The sequence below is a fragment of the Podarcis pityusensis genome (genome assembly GCF_964106645.2).
Source record: "Podarcis pityusensis genome assembly, chromosome: 2".
Taxonomy (NCBI): Eukaryota; Metazoa; Chordata; class Lepidosauria; order Squamata; family Lacertidae; genus Podarcis; species Podarcis pityusensis.
This window is the reverse complement of record NC_138029.1, coordinates 17,002,073-17,016,232: the sequence shown is the minus strand read 5'-3', so window position 1 is coordinate 17,016,232 and position 14,160 is coordinate 17,002,073. Positions and strand designations below refer to the sequence as shown.

At 44.8% G+C, this 14,160-nt stretch overlaps 1 protein-coding gene and 2 long non-coding RNA genes across 3 annotated transcripts in view; 2 read left to right on the top strand and 1 right to left on the bottom strand.

Annotated features, from left to right (window-relative positions):
* The window catches only part of LOC308471167, a 36,466-nt gene that overhangs the window by 3,439 nt on the left and 18,867 nt on the right, over positions 1-14,160 (bottom strand). The gene's annotated exons all lie outside the window — the stretch shown is intronic.
* LOC308471240 overlaps positions 1-14,160 on the top strand; it is a 213,737-nt gene that overhangs the window by 187,511 nt on the left and 12,066 nt on the right. The window lies entirely within an intron of this gene.
* Positions 1-14,160, top strand: part of SCN8A (sodium voltage-gated channel alpha subunit 8) — a 109,974-nt gene that overhangs the window by 83,748 nt on the left and 12,066 nt on the right. Inside the window, exons 21-25 of the mRNA XM_080994336.1 lie at positions 216-338; positions 6,189-6,473; positions 9,851-9,904; positions 11,842-11,979; positions 12,563-12,667. Coding sequence (XP_080850462.1) covers positions 216-338; positions 6,189-6,473; positions 9,851-9,904; positions 11,842-11,979; positions 12,563-12,667 — 705 coding nt within the window. The remainder of the gene's footprint in view (positions 1-215; positions 339-6,188; positions 6,474-9,850; positions 9,905-11,841; positions 11,980-12,562; positions 12,668-14,160) is intronic.

Below are 14,160 nucleotides of genomic sequence, written 5' to 3'. Positions count from 1 at the left end.
GCTGGTGTGGTCATGTCTTCGCTATCAATCTAAACGGGGGTGGACTTTGGGCCTGCCTGCAGTCCACTTTGGGGGATGGATTTAAAAAAAAAAAAAAAAAAAAAAAAAAAAAACCTTCAGTGCTAGGGGATTTATTCTAACAGTCTGGAACCTCTTTTTTTTTTCCTTCCTTTTTTCCTTTTTTTTTCTCTTTCTTTTTTCTGTTTTCTGTGTAGGTCTCTTTAGTCAGCCTTGTAGCTAATGCCCTTGGCTACTCGGAACTAGGTGCCATTAAATCCCTTAGGACACTCAGAGCTTTGAGGCCTTTAAGAGCGTTGTCCCGATTTGAGGGGATGAGGGTAAGATGCCATTAGCGAGCTGATCCTTCTGCATGCCTGTGGATTACCGGGGTTTTTATTTTAAAAGCATGCTAGAACTGATCAAACTAGTAGAAAGACATAACGACAAACAGAATCATGATGCAGCTGCTGACTTGATCACCTCCCTCTGTTTATGATTCACCTTCACCCCTGCTGCACACTTCTCCCTTTTTTTTTTAAAATGGTTTATTGGAAGAGAAGAAAAAAAAAGGGAGATATATCAAGCTGCCTCATTATTGGCCCAAACCACATGTCATTTGTAGATTCTCTGTTGGCACTTGGCTGCTCTTATTTAGCCTGGCTTCTGATACCTCTAGCATCTGAGGGGGGCATTTTCTGGCTGTAAGTTTTGAAACAGGGAGAATCACTAGGTGCAAAGAAGCAGAATTTGAACCGCCCCTTGTTTTTTCTTCTCCCCTTCCCCATAAAAAAAAGGCTACGGCCAAAGGTATCAATCAGAAGAGGTCGAAAACCCGTATAGCTTCTATCTCTTGCGTGGGGTTATTCATGGCGGTAGGAAAGCGCTGGTGGTTGGTGGAGGAGCTTAGCCATCCCAAAAGAAAAGAGTACTGGTTTAATTCCTCTCGTTTGCACCTCGTTGTTCTCAGTCCAGTCGTCAATGACTGGCAGCCTTGACTGGTAGTTCAGCTTCCCTCCCTATTCTCCTTTCCCCTTTTACCATGCTTTATGGTCCCCTTGTCCTGTCATGGTGATGTAAGCAACAAATCACAAGTAAAAGCACAGAGCCTGAATTTTCCTGAAATTTTTAGAAGATTCCGCTGCCGAGTGTATCTGGTAATTTCCAGGCTTTAATGGGAAATGGCCATTTTGATGTTGCTGTATTAAAACAAAATGTTTGTGTGTGAAATAATCTCATGCAAAACCAGCCCAAGGTTACCCATCTTGGTCTGTATGCAAAGGAAATAATGCAACAGTTTCAAACCTAAACATACTTATTAAGGAATAGGCTCCATTGAACACCACGAGACTTACTTCTGAGTAAACATGCATTGAATTATGGGTGTCTGCTGTATTATAAGTCAAGCAAGAATATCATTAAAAGTAGAAATGGGATAAAGGTGGGGAGAGAATTGGGAGAGGACGTAATGAAGAACTACAACTACTATGCAAAGACCTAAAAAACGTGTTTGATTTCAGAGTTCAAGATCTGAGCTATTCACACCCAAAATGGGGTTAGAAAGATGCAGTGTTTAGCATGATCCTCAGCATGTTTAAGGCATTAATCTATACCATGTCTGCTCAGGAGTAAGTACTATTTTAATTCAGTGGGGCTTACTCCCAGCTAAGTGGAGTTAGGGTTGCAAATTAAGTCCTGCTGATTTCAAGAATATTTGCTCTCCCAAGTAAGTGTTTATAGGATTGCAGCCTCAAAGAGTATAGGTAACTTCTATAAGGGGGAAAAAAGTTATTAACAGGTAGCTCAGGCCATTCAGAGAAACCACAGATATTCTCTATTTGAATTTTTCATCCTAAATATTATGTAATATGCCTCCCACGTAAAACATTCCCTGGATGGAAGCGTGGCAAGCTCCCAACCCCGACCCCACACAAGGTTAAATAAGACACTTGACAACAGTATTTTAGGTTAATGGGCTAAAAATGGCCGCAACTTTATTGGCTACAGATTGTGAGCGGTATTGGCTTAGGCATTGGACCTAACCGACTATCTGACTCCCGCCCATCTGCGCGGAGTCCGGGAAGGGTTAATCACCAGTAGGGGGAGTCCTGCTGACGTACATCAACTAGGAGCTCCCCCGGGGCCACCGTTAGGGGTCGTGCCTTAGGCCGTAGCCTCCCCAGGCTTTGGACAGGGCCAGGCCCCCGGAATCCTTCAACGGAATACCCTTCAATGTGCGGGGCAGGTGATGGCACCACCTCCCCTCCTCTCTTCTCCAGCCGTATTCCAATGCCTAACCGCCTAACTTTATCAAGTTGTGAATATTTGCTATGAGGTAGGCAAAAACCAAGTGGCCGGTGCCAATTTGCCAAGTGGAAGAAGTCCTAACAGGCCCCTCAACGGCAACCAACTGAAGTCGATAGCAAGGTCAAGAGATGAAAAAACCTAAAGGGCAGGAGGGTGGGGAAACCGGAGCAGCTGGAAGCGCGGAAAGGGGTGAGATTCCCTCTGCGTCCTGCTTAAATCAAGCAGGCCACACTCCCAGAGTAATCAGCTTGGTTGCCTGGGCAGTGACGCAGCCGGGAATCCCCCCCTCCCCATCGCGCAGGGCTGACCACACCCTTGCGCATGTGAAGGCATCATGAGTGCCCGGAACTCCACCTCCTCCTAAGGCAGAGGCACTGGCGGAGGAAGAGGAGTGTGGGGGAGCGCACCGCCCCCGGCAGCACGATCCCGGTGGGGTGCCATCGCAGCTGCCCCCCCCGCCCCCAGGATGCATGCCCCACCCCCAGGATGCGCACCATGCCCCGGGATGTGCGCCAGCCCCGTCCCCGCCTGTTCTCTGCCCCCCAGTGCTGGAGCATGAAGCTCCGCCACTGGGCGGAAGTGGCTTTCCAGAAACTATGTACTACGTGGTTTATTTCCTAGTATAGATTGTTCTTGCGCCTTCATAATTCAGCAGAGGGTTAATCGTGCCTAAGCCCCATTGATTCAGATGAGATCTGTGCATGTAACTATGCACTGAATTGTGGGCAATCCTAAGGAAGTTGTGGTTGCATAAATGCCATGAATTTCAGTACGGCTTAAAGCTTCTCCATAATATAACCAATTGTGTTTAGGCTTTGAGTCCCCATGCCCGCTTAGACATGAAGTTGAACTAGATTTACAGAGCAGTCTTTCACATGTTTACCCAGAAATAAGTCCTGCTGTTTTGAATAGGGCTTACTCTCTAGTAAGTACACATTTAGGATTGCAGTGCCATTTACTAGGGAGTAAGACCCCTTAGTGGGACTTACCGTATTTTTTGCTCTATAAGACTCACTTTTTCCCTCCTAAAAAGTAAGGGGAAATGTGTGTGCATCTTATGGAGTGAATGCAGGCTGCACAGCTATCACAGAAGCCAGAACAGCGAGAGGGATTGCTGCTTTCACTGTACAGTGATTCCTCTTGCTGTTCTGGCTTCTGAGATTCAGAATATTTTTTTTTCTTGTTTTTCTCCTCCAAAAACTAGGTGTGTCTTGTGGTCTGGTGCGTCTTATAGAGCGAAAAATACGATACTTCAGATGTTTCAAGGCAGGACCAGGTGTCTCTAGTGGAAAACCCATCTTTAGCACAAATGTAGCCCATGTCTGAAGGGATGTAAAATCTGAGAAATTTCAGGGAGCTCAGAACACCTTCAGTTCACTGTCACCTTTCAACTGCTGGATATTTGACATTTTTGGAGAAAGGTTAATAAACTAGATGGATCACAGATATGATGAAGGCTAGTTTTTCATTTTCTGCCAGATAATCTGAAGATAGCAATAAAAGATTTTCACCCATATAGAGTTGGAAAGGTGTTGTTTTCTTAGTTTAGCAAATCAAAATTCGCTTACTGGGCTATTTTGCAGCGTTTCCCCATCCTTGTTATTAGCACTGATTCAGTCTTATACCCCTCAAACAATAAAAAAGAATAATCTGAGCCAAAATGAAAGAAAATAAGAGCTGAAATGATCTTGCTAAGAAGCACTAAATGTAGGTCTTTTGCTTTCCTCTATGCTCTAATAACTTACATTTCAAAGAATGTACTCAGCTGTATTTTCCTGGGGGAGGGAGGTTGATAGTATTGCTATGAAACATGCATGTACTTCTTGACAATTTCTAACACACAATCACACGAAAAAAGCCATGTTCCCTCTCATAATACTTGATGATGATTTTTTACCATTTGTTTAGGTAAAGCATATATACAGTATATATATTGGTTACATATATTTAAGTGAATGAGTAGAAGAGCGAGAAAACTTAGGTCCTATTTTATGATTAATAGAGCAACCCCAAATGCCAAAGCAGTTTTAAAGTCACAATGCCTGGCCAATAATTGCACTGCTTTACATTTTCACTAGTTGCCCTGTTCCAGATAAATTGTGGCTATAGAAGGGACAAATTCTGAAGCTCATATCAGGATCTGAGATTTAGACTGAAGGTTCTGAATTTAAGCGTATGTATTATTATTATTACTTTGCAAGTATATGCAGAGAAATCAATTGACTATTGGGTGTGATGATTTTTTTACGCATTCTGCCTTACACATGACGTATTTTTCTGCAGGCAGTGCTGCACATACATATAGATTGCGGTGTGTGACACTGCAAGCGGTTGCCTTTTCCATACCGTATGTAAAGCAACAGTGGCACCTGCTGGCAAGGAAATAAGTGCTCGCGCAATGTCAGTGCTATCCCGTTAATCCTAATTCACTGCAAAAGAAGCCTCAGAGACTGCTGGTTGAGGTGTGGATGGCTTTGGAAGAAACTGTAATTGCTTGGTAATGGGGACTTGATAGCTACTGCACAGAAACTGTAAAACTGAAAGGAAGCAAAAAAATGCTTTGGTCCCGAAATGAGCATTTAATAGCTCCCCATCCTTTGGAATCATAGATTCAGAATGGCACGCTTTCAGAATCTGCGTGACAAAATGCATGTCAAACATTATAGAATAGACATGCGTTGTTTTTTTTAATCCCCCATTTAAGATGCTGGAAGGAGCAATATATACGTCTTAATCAAAGGATAAGAGCCTTGAGTCCAAAGTACCCAGAGAAGACTGAAGACCGTTTTGAAAGAAAAATGGAAAGGGAAGAAGTAGATCAGTGGTAGAGGACACGCTTTCTCTGCATGCCCCAGATACAATCCCTGGCAATGCCACGTAGAACTGGGAAAGACTTCTTGTCTGAAACCCAAAAGAGTAACTGCCAGTCAACAGTAGGTAGTTCTGAACTATGTGGACCAACTGTCTGACTTAATGTAAGTCAGCTTTAATGTAAGTCAGCTTTCTAAGTCTTTCAAAGTGCAATCAGTTCAACAAGGTTTTCTCCCAGGTGTGTATAGCATTGCAGCCTAAACTCTTCATTCATTCCCAACATAGGAAATCCTAATAAAAATAAATAAATGACAACTCACCCGGCTCTGTTAAAGATGGCTTAACTTTTCTCCATTAGACTTTATTCGTATTTTCACAAATATCATCTGTAGTGGCAGGGACCAAAAAATAAAAATAAAAAATGGGAGGGAAGCCCTGTTGAAAAAGTATTGATTTCATTTGCTTTGTTTCAGGGGAGGGAATATGGCTTTTCTTTTTGAGCTTGCAAACATGCATGCTCAGCTCTTCAGATATGATTGGCCTTGCTTATCAAACAATAAATATAGCCTTGATTGTTTTTACACTAAGCCACTGCTAAGCCTTAGAGCAACCTTGATACCCATTCCTACTCCCATTTGAAATAAATGGCTCAAAACCCCTCACTTTTCTACATGGGAGTAGGATACACCTTGCGCATAAATTCCATAAGTCTGGTTTTAAAGGGGGAAATTTTTGCTGGCGGAAATTCTTTAAGCCTATTCAATTCCACATTCTCTGACTTAGCTGATGGAGTCAGCCAGCGGTCCTGTTCTTATCAAGATAAGGTATAATCTCTTTCTTCGTCCACCACATGTTTTACTGAACGGCAAAACCAAAAGAATAAGTTGCCAAACAATCTCTTGAAATATAAAGTCTTTCTTTAAAAAATTACAGTGGACAGAGAGGGTATCTTTTTTTTATTGCAACTAGCTTTTGATTCCCCCCGTTAAAACTAGGCATGTCTGTTTTGCTTCTAATTCATCCTCTCTTCTGTACTGAAACTTTCTCCTCCTTCCTCCCCACTTCTAATACAGGTGGTTGTGAATGCCTTGGTGGGAGCTATACCATCCATTATGAATGTGTTGTTGGTCTGCCTTATCTTCTGGCTGATTTTCAGCATAATGGGGGTTAATCTTTTTGCTGGGAAGTATCATTACTGCTTTAATGAGACGTCCGAGTATCGATTCGAGATAGAAGAAGTCAACAACAAGTCAGACTGCGAGAAGCTCATGAATCCCAACGAAACGGAGATCCGGTGGAAGAACGTAAAGATTAACTTTGACAATGTTGGTGCAGGGTACCTGGCCCTTCTGCAAATTGTAAGTTCTGCCTTTGTAGCTTGACGTCTCCTAGAAGTAATGGGTTATCTCTGTTGAATGTATGATGGTTGCAAATATTGGCTTCCCCGTGTGAAGTCCCATGCAAATGTCAGGAGCTCGTCCTACACTCGAGTAGGACCCTGGTAGAGACACATGCCCGACTGGCATGTTCTCTCCTCCTGGCCATTCGTTCGGGAGCTTCCAAAGCTTTCTTCAGCCTGAACATCACAGCGACCGATGCCAATCGACATCGGCACACTTAGGAATCTGCAGAGTCTTTGCAGCTTGTGTAACAGACCTCAGCAACTCAGCATTTTGGCTAATCTACTTTATTTACATATAAACACACACGGAGCACTGCAACATGGCTCCCTCTCTCTCCAGCATCAGACAGCAAAGAGAAAGAACAAAGGACAATAGTCCCACTTCACAGAACACAGTAACACAAACATCCTGTCTCCGTCACTTCCCCTTCTGTGGAGTCAAAACATACACCATCATGTGATAGACAAAAATCCCATGACTGCAATTATGGAGCAGGAATTCTAACAGCAAATTCATGAAGTGAATAGTATCTTCTCGCCTGTGGAGAGAGAACAAGACCCAATTTTAATCTTTCGGCTAGTTAGGTTTCAAGGAGGGAAGAGAAGCTTAGCTATTACCACCTCTCTCCCATTTACCAGTCAGGATTCAAGAGGTTGGGTTGTTCTTTACAGTACTTGTGTACTGCGGCAGGTTATCTTCTCCTGAGCAGGGTGAAGTCTGAGCTAGGTGATTGGGAAACTTTGTGAAGAGAGGAATGTGGCAGCAAGGAAATGGGAGAATAGTTGGCTGAGAATTTCCCCTGGCCATTTTAGATGTACTGTTCCAGATATTTTGATTGATGTCCAGATGTGCAAGCGAATTTCCAGTTCACGCAATGACACTCCGGTTTCATGTCCTTCATGCTGTGCCCCCAGTATCTTCTACAGAGTGTCAACCAAATAGGTTTGGGGGGGGGGGAGTGTAGAGGAGGAAGTGAAAGTCCCCTTGTGTGGGCGGAAGACTATTCTGCTGGTGGAAGAATATAGTTGGGTGTCACCCTTTATCCACTTCATTTGCATGCCTTCCATCCAATCAAGTGAGTTTAGTTCATGCATGGAGAGGCCTTCCCGCAGCCCTCTGTGCTGCCCAACAAGTCATTCACACATCCCAGCCAATATATATCAGTAGTGAGGAATATTCTCTGCCTTAAGGGCCACAGAGAACCTTCCGAGAGCTGCATGCCATCAGTGGGGTTTGTCAGAGGCAAACGTGGGCCAAGCAATGGATGTGAAATTGTGACCTTTGTACAGTCCAGTGATTGACACAAGATAACATCACCAAGGCAATGATCTGTAAACGTCTATAAGAAAATGGCAAAAGTGGCTTCTTTCCCAAATCAGTTTTATCTTAAACAATAGCAAATGCGGTAAATGAAGAGTTCACCTGTAATATGTCAGTGACTCACTAAGGTCACCAAATTAAAACTTTGCCACACCAAGTTCAGATACCTAGGGGTACAAATAACCAGAAACCTCAATAAATTATACCTCCACAACTACAAGCCCCTGTGGCGACAAATTAACAAAGACCTAAAGAGATGGAATAACATGAATTTCACTCTCTCAGACAAAATAGCCATGATCAGAATGATCACCCTCCTAAAACTACCCTACCTTTTCCAAACCCTCCCAGTCTGGATCCCCTCAACCCAACTCCGCAGTTGGCAGAGAAAACTTCACTCTTTTATCTTCTCACATAAAAAACCAAGAATAAGCCCCAAATACCTGCACCTGTAATATGTCAGTGGTTCAATGCAGTAGTCATTGCATCACCACCCTGTTCGTTGTTTTATTGTTGCACTCCAGTGGGGCAAATGTCAGAGACTTCTACACACACCACAAATACGTCTTGATCTCTCCCTCCACCTTCCAGGAAAGCAAGAGGCATTATCACAGTTCAAACACTCATTGCAGCCAGGCAGAAGCACTCAGGGAGGGTTCAGAACAGGAATGGTGTGTTGTGTGTGACATTGGGAAAGGGGTGTAGCCTAGGGAGACTCCCAAGGGGTGGTTCCCAATATTGCTCTATATATGAGGTACAACACAGCAATGTGTAATAACTTCAATGGAGTGAAGAAGCCGAGATGGTGTGCTGTATTAATTTACTGGATATTTATTTCAAGGAAAATGGTCCGAAACAAAAAAGCATGTTTATGTACAAACCTTTTGAACTTTGCTTTCTTTAACTCAGCTTTGCGTATAAATCCTTTTTACTGCTCTTTTTTCCTACAGACAAATCACTGTAAAACCAATTTGAATTGTGTAGATTTATGGAAGAGGGGCATCAGATAGATTGATCATTCGTAGTTAGTACCGTATTTTTCACTCTATTGGACACACCGGACCATAGGACGTACCGGACCATAGGAGGGCTTCAGGCTTCAGACGGCTATCCGCAAGCCTTCAGAGCATGGTGTGAACTCCTGCTGCGCGCCGAAGGCTTGTGGATAGCTGCCTGAAGCCCCCGGAGCGCAGCGGGAGTTCCCTGCGCTCCGGGGGCTTCAGGCGGCTTCAGTGAAAGCAACGCAAAGCCTCCAGAGAGAAGGGGGAGCTCTCCCTCTGCGCTTCGGAGGCTTCGCATTGCTATCGCTGAAGCCAAGGAGCCTGCATTCGCTCCATAGGACGCACACACGTTTCCCCTTCATTTTTGGAGGGGAAAAAGTGTGTCCTATAGAGCGAAAAATACGGTATATTGCAGGGGTGGCACATCCTGTTTTGCCACCCGAGGCAAAATGGGAATGGGACTCCCACACACACACTGCACCCCACCATTTCTGCCATGCACCAAAATGCACCCCCTCTCACCAAAACTCGGCAAGAAGGGTGCTTGCCTAATGGGCAAGCCGGTTCTGGTATATTATATGCAGTTTGCAGAGAAGGCTCTTGTTGTAAAGAACTGAGTCTGGTGGCCAAGAGAATTTGCACATGAAATCAGTTGTTTCCGAGCGCATTACTAAATTCCCTGCTAAGGAGAAAAGAAACTTGACCACAATCTGAGTGACATGGATTCATAAGAAATGGCATAACCAATCGAAGGAACCATTAGCCAACAGGAGGGCCCATATTATTAAATTTGCCTTCACCCAAACTGTAGGTGGAAAAGGAAAGATGAGCCAGTCACTTTCCCGCAAACTATATCCAAACAAATTGTTGAATATTTTATGTGCCAAATGACCTACAAAGAGATGCTCTTTTATATAGTCCTTCTATACCGGTGTTTTTTGTTTTGTTTTGTTTTGTTTTTTAATGAGAAAAATCATTTTCCTCTAAAATAATGTCTGTTTCCCTCTATAGGCAACCTTTAAAGGCTGGATGGACATAATGTATGCAGCAGTAGATTCTAGAAAGGTAAAGTACATCCACTTCTGTCACTGTTATCACAGAGCTGGTATTTGAAACAATGTTTTTCCATGTCATTTTATACATACAAAGAATGCCACCTTGCAAGGTCATAGCTGCAAAAAATTTGCTCCATCATCCCGATCCAGCTGTCCCTGGACCCCAAAGACTGCTACTGTATATGAGGAATATGTGATGCAGAATCCTGCAACACTGAAGTGGTGGAATGACTGCTCCCCGCTTAAAACGGGGGGCGCCCTTTGCGTGGACGCGCACAGCCCTAGATCTGGAGCGGCTCCATCAGCATAGGCTTGGCTTTGCCTTCCCTCAGGTGGGATACCTGGAGGTCTCCGCCTACCTCAGTCAGTTGTCCAATCCCACCTGGGGGAAGCATTGCCAAGGAGACCAGGCCAGGTAGGAGAGGGATTACCTGCCCACACAATAGAGGGAGGATCTTACCTGGGAATCCTCACTTGGCTCCAGAGCTTCTCCCACCCTACCCACCCTCAGTTAATGTCTTCTTTTGCAGGTTAACTTTTCTTCATAGGTTTTGCAGGTTAACTTTTCTTCACAGGTATGCGGGCGCTGCTACGTTAAGGTCGCTGTTAAAGGGCCGGAAAGGAATTTCCCTGCATTGGCAGGTTTCGCCTTTCCCGTAGCAAAACGTCACAACTTTGGCAGTATCAGGCCTTGGGCGGAATCCTTTAGTCCATCTTCCTCTTTGCGGCGGCGATACCAGGGTTCCCCATTAAAGGGGTTTCTGAAGGGAGGCTTTGACCGTACGCCGAAAGGTCGTCATTGCTCTCCCCTGCAGCGGCGGCGTAACAGGGGCGGCTATCTCTGCTTGAACATATGTTCTCCAGAGCCGGCCCATCCCCCCCACACACACACACACTGGATAACCCTGAAGCTCCCTAGGTCCCCGGCTGGGGACTGGGGAGGGAGAACGCCCAATGCCTGAGCCAAGGTCTACCCACATTTGAAATTTAATAAAGTTGTGGCCAATTTAATCCCATAGCACGTTGTCTTGAGTCGTTATTCCACATGACAGGGGGGACCGCTCGGGATCTGGGGACTCCGCCTGTCCACACAATAAACCCAATCCTGCCAGAGCTTTATGTTCACTCTGGGTTACTATGGAACTTTGGGTCAGGGGACGAGCATCGGATTTTAGGATGGTGTGGGCAGTTTCTCTGCACAGGGCTGTCAGGGACTGGGCAGAGGAGGAATGGTGGAGACCGCCTTCTCAGTCTGACCCTTCCAGAGAAGAAGAAGACAGATTTACAACAGAGGTTTGAGGGAGGTTACAGCTCAGACGCAGATGAGGGGAAAAGTTGGGAAATAATGAGAGAGGAGGAGGAGGAATCATGGAGGGGGGGGAGGCAACAGCTGACAGACACAGTGTCTTTAGAAAGCATTCCAGACCCTCCATCTCCCAGAACCTGACAAGCCTTGAAAGTAGGAGAGCAAAGAGCTCAAAGACAGAGGGCACCTAGCAGCACCCATAGGAGAGACAATGAGATAGATGAATGAGGAAGTGGGAGAGACGGGGGGGTGGAGATTCACTTGGGACAACACCATTATCCAAGAGGCTGGGTTCTATAGCCTCTCTCTGTAAAGAATGAAATAAAAAAGGACGGTCAGAACATTCCTTGTCTTTGTATGTTCCTGGGCAACCAGCCGGGAGTCCCTGGCAACAGCCAGACAAAATTGAGAAGATCTATAATTAAGAATATCCATTTTGGGGCGCCCAAGTTTGGCCTCGCGCAGGGCACTATATTACAAAAGGTTACCAAAGTCCACCCCTTAGGGGGACAATAACTTCAGAGAGCATATTTGATGATTAAATAAATAAATAAATTGCAAAGATTTTCAAGCCTTTGTTAAATCCCACTTACAGACTGCAGCTCCTGAAATATGTATATTGTTTTCTCTTATACACACAGCAAGATCAGCAGCCCAAGTATGAGGACAACATCTATATGTACATCTACTTTGTCATCTTCATCATCTTCGGATCCTTCTTCACCTTGAATCTCTTTATCGGTGTCATCATTGACAATTTCAATCAGCAAAAGAAAAAGATAGGTCAACTTTTCATACTGACTAGCGTAAAGGTCCCTCAACCCCCCCCCCCCTTTTCTCTGAATTAACTTTCAATAAATAACCCATGGAATTCCCTGAAATTTGCAGCTTACGAAAGAACTGATTCACACATGCAGGTTGCCACTACAGTTGCCACATGGTGGCATGGTTGTATGAATGTGTCTTCTTCACAGAGAGGACTTTTTTGTCCCCTCAAACGAATGGTTATGTTTCTGTGATTTTTCACCATACTGGAACAAAACATTCACACCAGTTTCACACAAAGGACTTGCTACTTGGAGCTGCCATCATACAGTTCCATTTCAAGCAATTATTGTACCACATTTTGAACTTAGATCCAATAGCTTATTCAAAACCACTAAATAGATTCTAAGTCCTGAACTACCAGGGACTAGCGTATCTTCTCTCATTGTCTGCCAGTGACAATGTAATTTTCTCCATTATTATTATTTTTTACCTCATGGAGTAAGAAGAAATGGCTACCCCACTTCAGTTGTACCTTCATCTGTAAGCAAAGGTGAACAGATTGTAACCAGCTTTATTTCCTTTTCCTTCCTTTACTTTGGAGGTCAGGATATCTTCATGACAGAGGAGCAGAAGAAATACTACAACGCCATGAAAAAACTGGGCTCCAAGAAACCTCAGAAGCCAATTCCAAGGCCTCTGGTGAGTTTTCGGGCTTATTCCCAATATGCTGCCCCTTGTACATTCAAATAAAGTCTTCACACTTTTCCAGCATCCAGCTCGTGCTCTTTGAGGTTTGATCCCTTCTTATTTTGACCTGGTGTGGTGTCATAGCTGAGGCACAAAGCTACCTCGGGAAGACCCTGCTTCAAATCTCACCTACCAGCAGATAGCCTTGGGCCAGCTGCAATCTCTTAGCCTCAGCTCCCCATCCCAAGCTGGTGGGAATAACAACATGCATCTATCTTGTGATGTGCATAATAACATCCAGAGCTGGAAGCAGGTTATAGGCCCCACCGCTACGAGAGCCAGTGTTGTATGGTGGTTAAGAGCGGTAGTCTCATAATCAGGGGAACCAGGTTCGCGTCTCCGCTCCTCCACATGCAGCTGCTGGGTGACATTGGGCTAGTCACACTTCTTTGAAGTCTCTCAGCCCCGCTCACCTCACAGTGTTTGTTGTGGGGGAGAAAGGGAAAGGAGAATGTTAGCCGCTTTGAGACTCCTTCGGGTAGTGATAAAGCGGGATATCAAATCCAAACTCTTCTTCTTCTTCAGAGTGCCCCATTCAAACTGCCCCACTGCACCTTGTCACACTGTTATGAGCTTCAAGCCACCCATTATTTTAATTTCCCTGCGGTATTCCAGAGTGGATACAAAAATCAAGAACATCAGGGCACTGTGGAAAAATCAAAATGGTGGATAATTTCCCTGGCATTGTTACATAATCAAGGGACCGGGAGCAGGCAGGAGGGTCAAATGGCAGGACCAAGCAGCCCTTCTAGGGCTCTTAGACCATGGCACATTGCCTAAGTCACTGCCAGCCCTGAATACTCAGCATTATTATGTTTCTGTTATGTTTAAGTAATCTCCTGAAGCAGCATAACAGGGCTGTGACTACTCTTCAAAGGTGGTTTAATCGTTTGGGGTCTTAGGAAGAAGGTTTATGAGCTAGAGCCTTTTAACGTTAATCTGCATCCCGCATGTGGGTGGCGCTGTGGTCTAAACCACTGAGCCTCTTGGGCTTGCCGATCAGAAGGTTGGCGTTTCAGATCTGCGTGACAGGGTGAGCTCCCGTTGCTCTGTCCCAGCTCCTGCCAACCTAGCAGTTTGAAAGCACATCAGTGCTAGTAGACAAATAGGTACCGCTGCTAAGGGAAGGCAAACGACGTTTCCATGCGCTCTGGCTTCCGTCACGGTGTTCCGTTGTGCCAGATGCGGTTTAGTCATGCTGGCCACATGACCCGGAAAGCTGTCTGTGGACAAACACTGGCTCCCTTGGCCTGAAAGCGAGATGAGCGCCACACTCCATAGCTGCCTTTGACTGGACTTAACCATCTAGGGGTCCTTTACATTTCCACACATACCTGGTGATGAACAGGATTGCGCTGTGTGTTTCACCCTTCACTACAAAATGGGATTGTGAGGCCAGATATGTTTCTTATTATCATTTATTAAATTTGCACACCGGCCTGTAC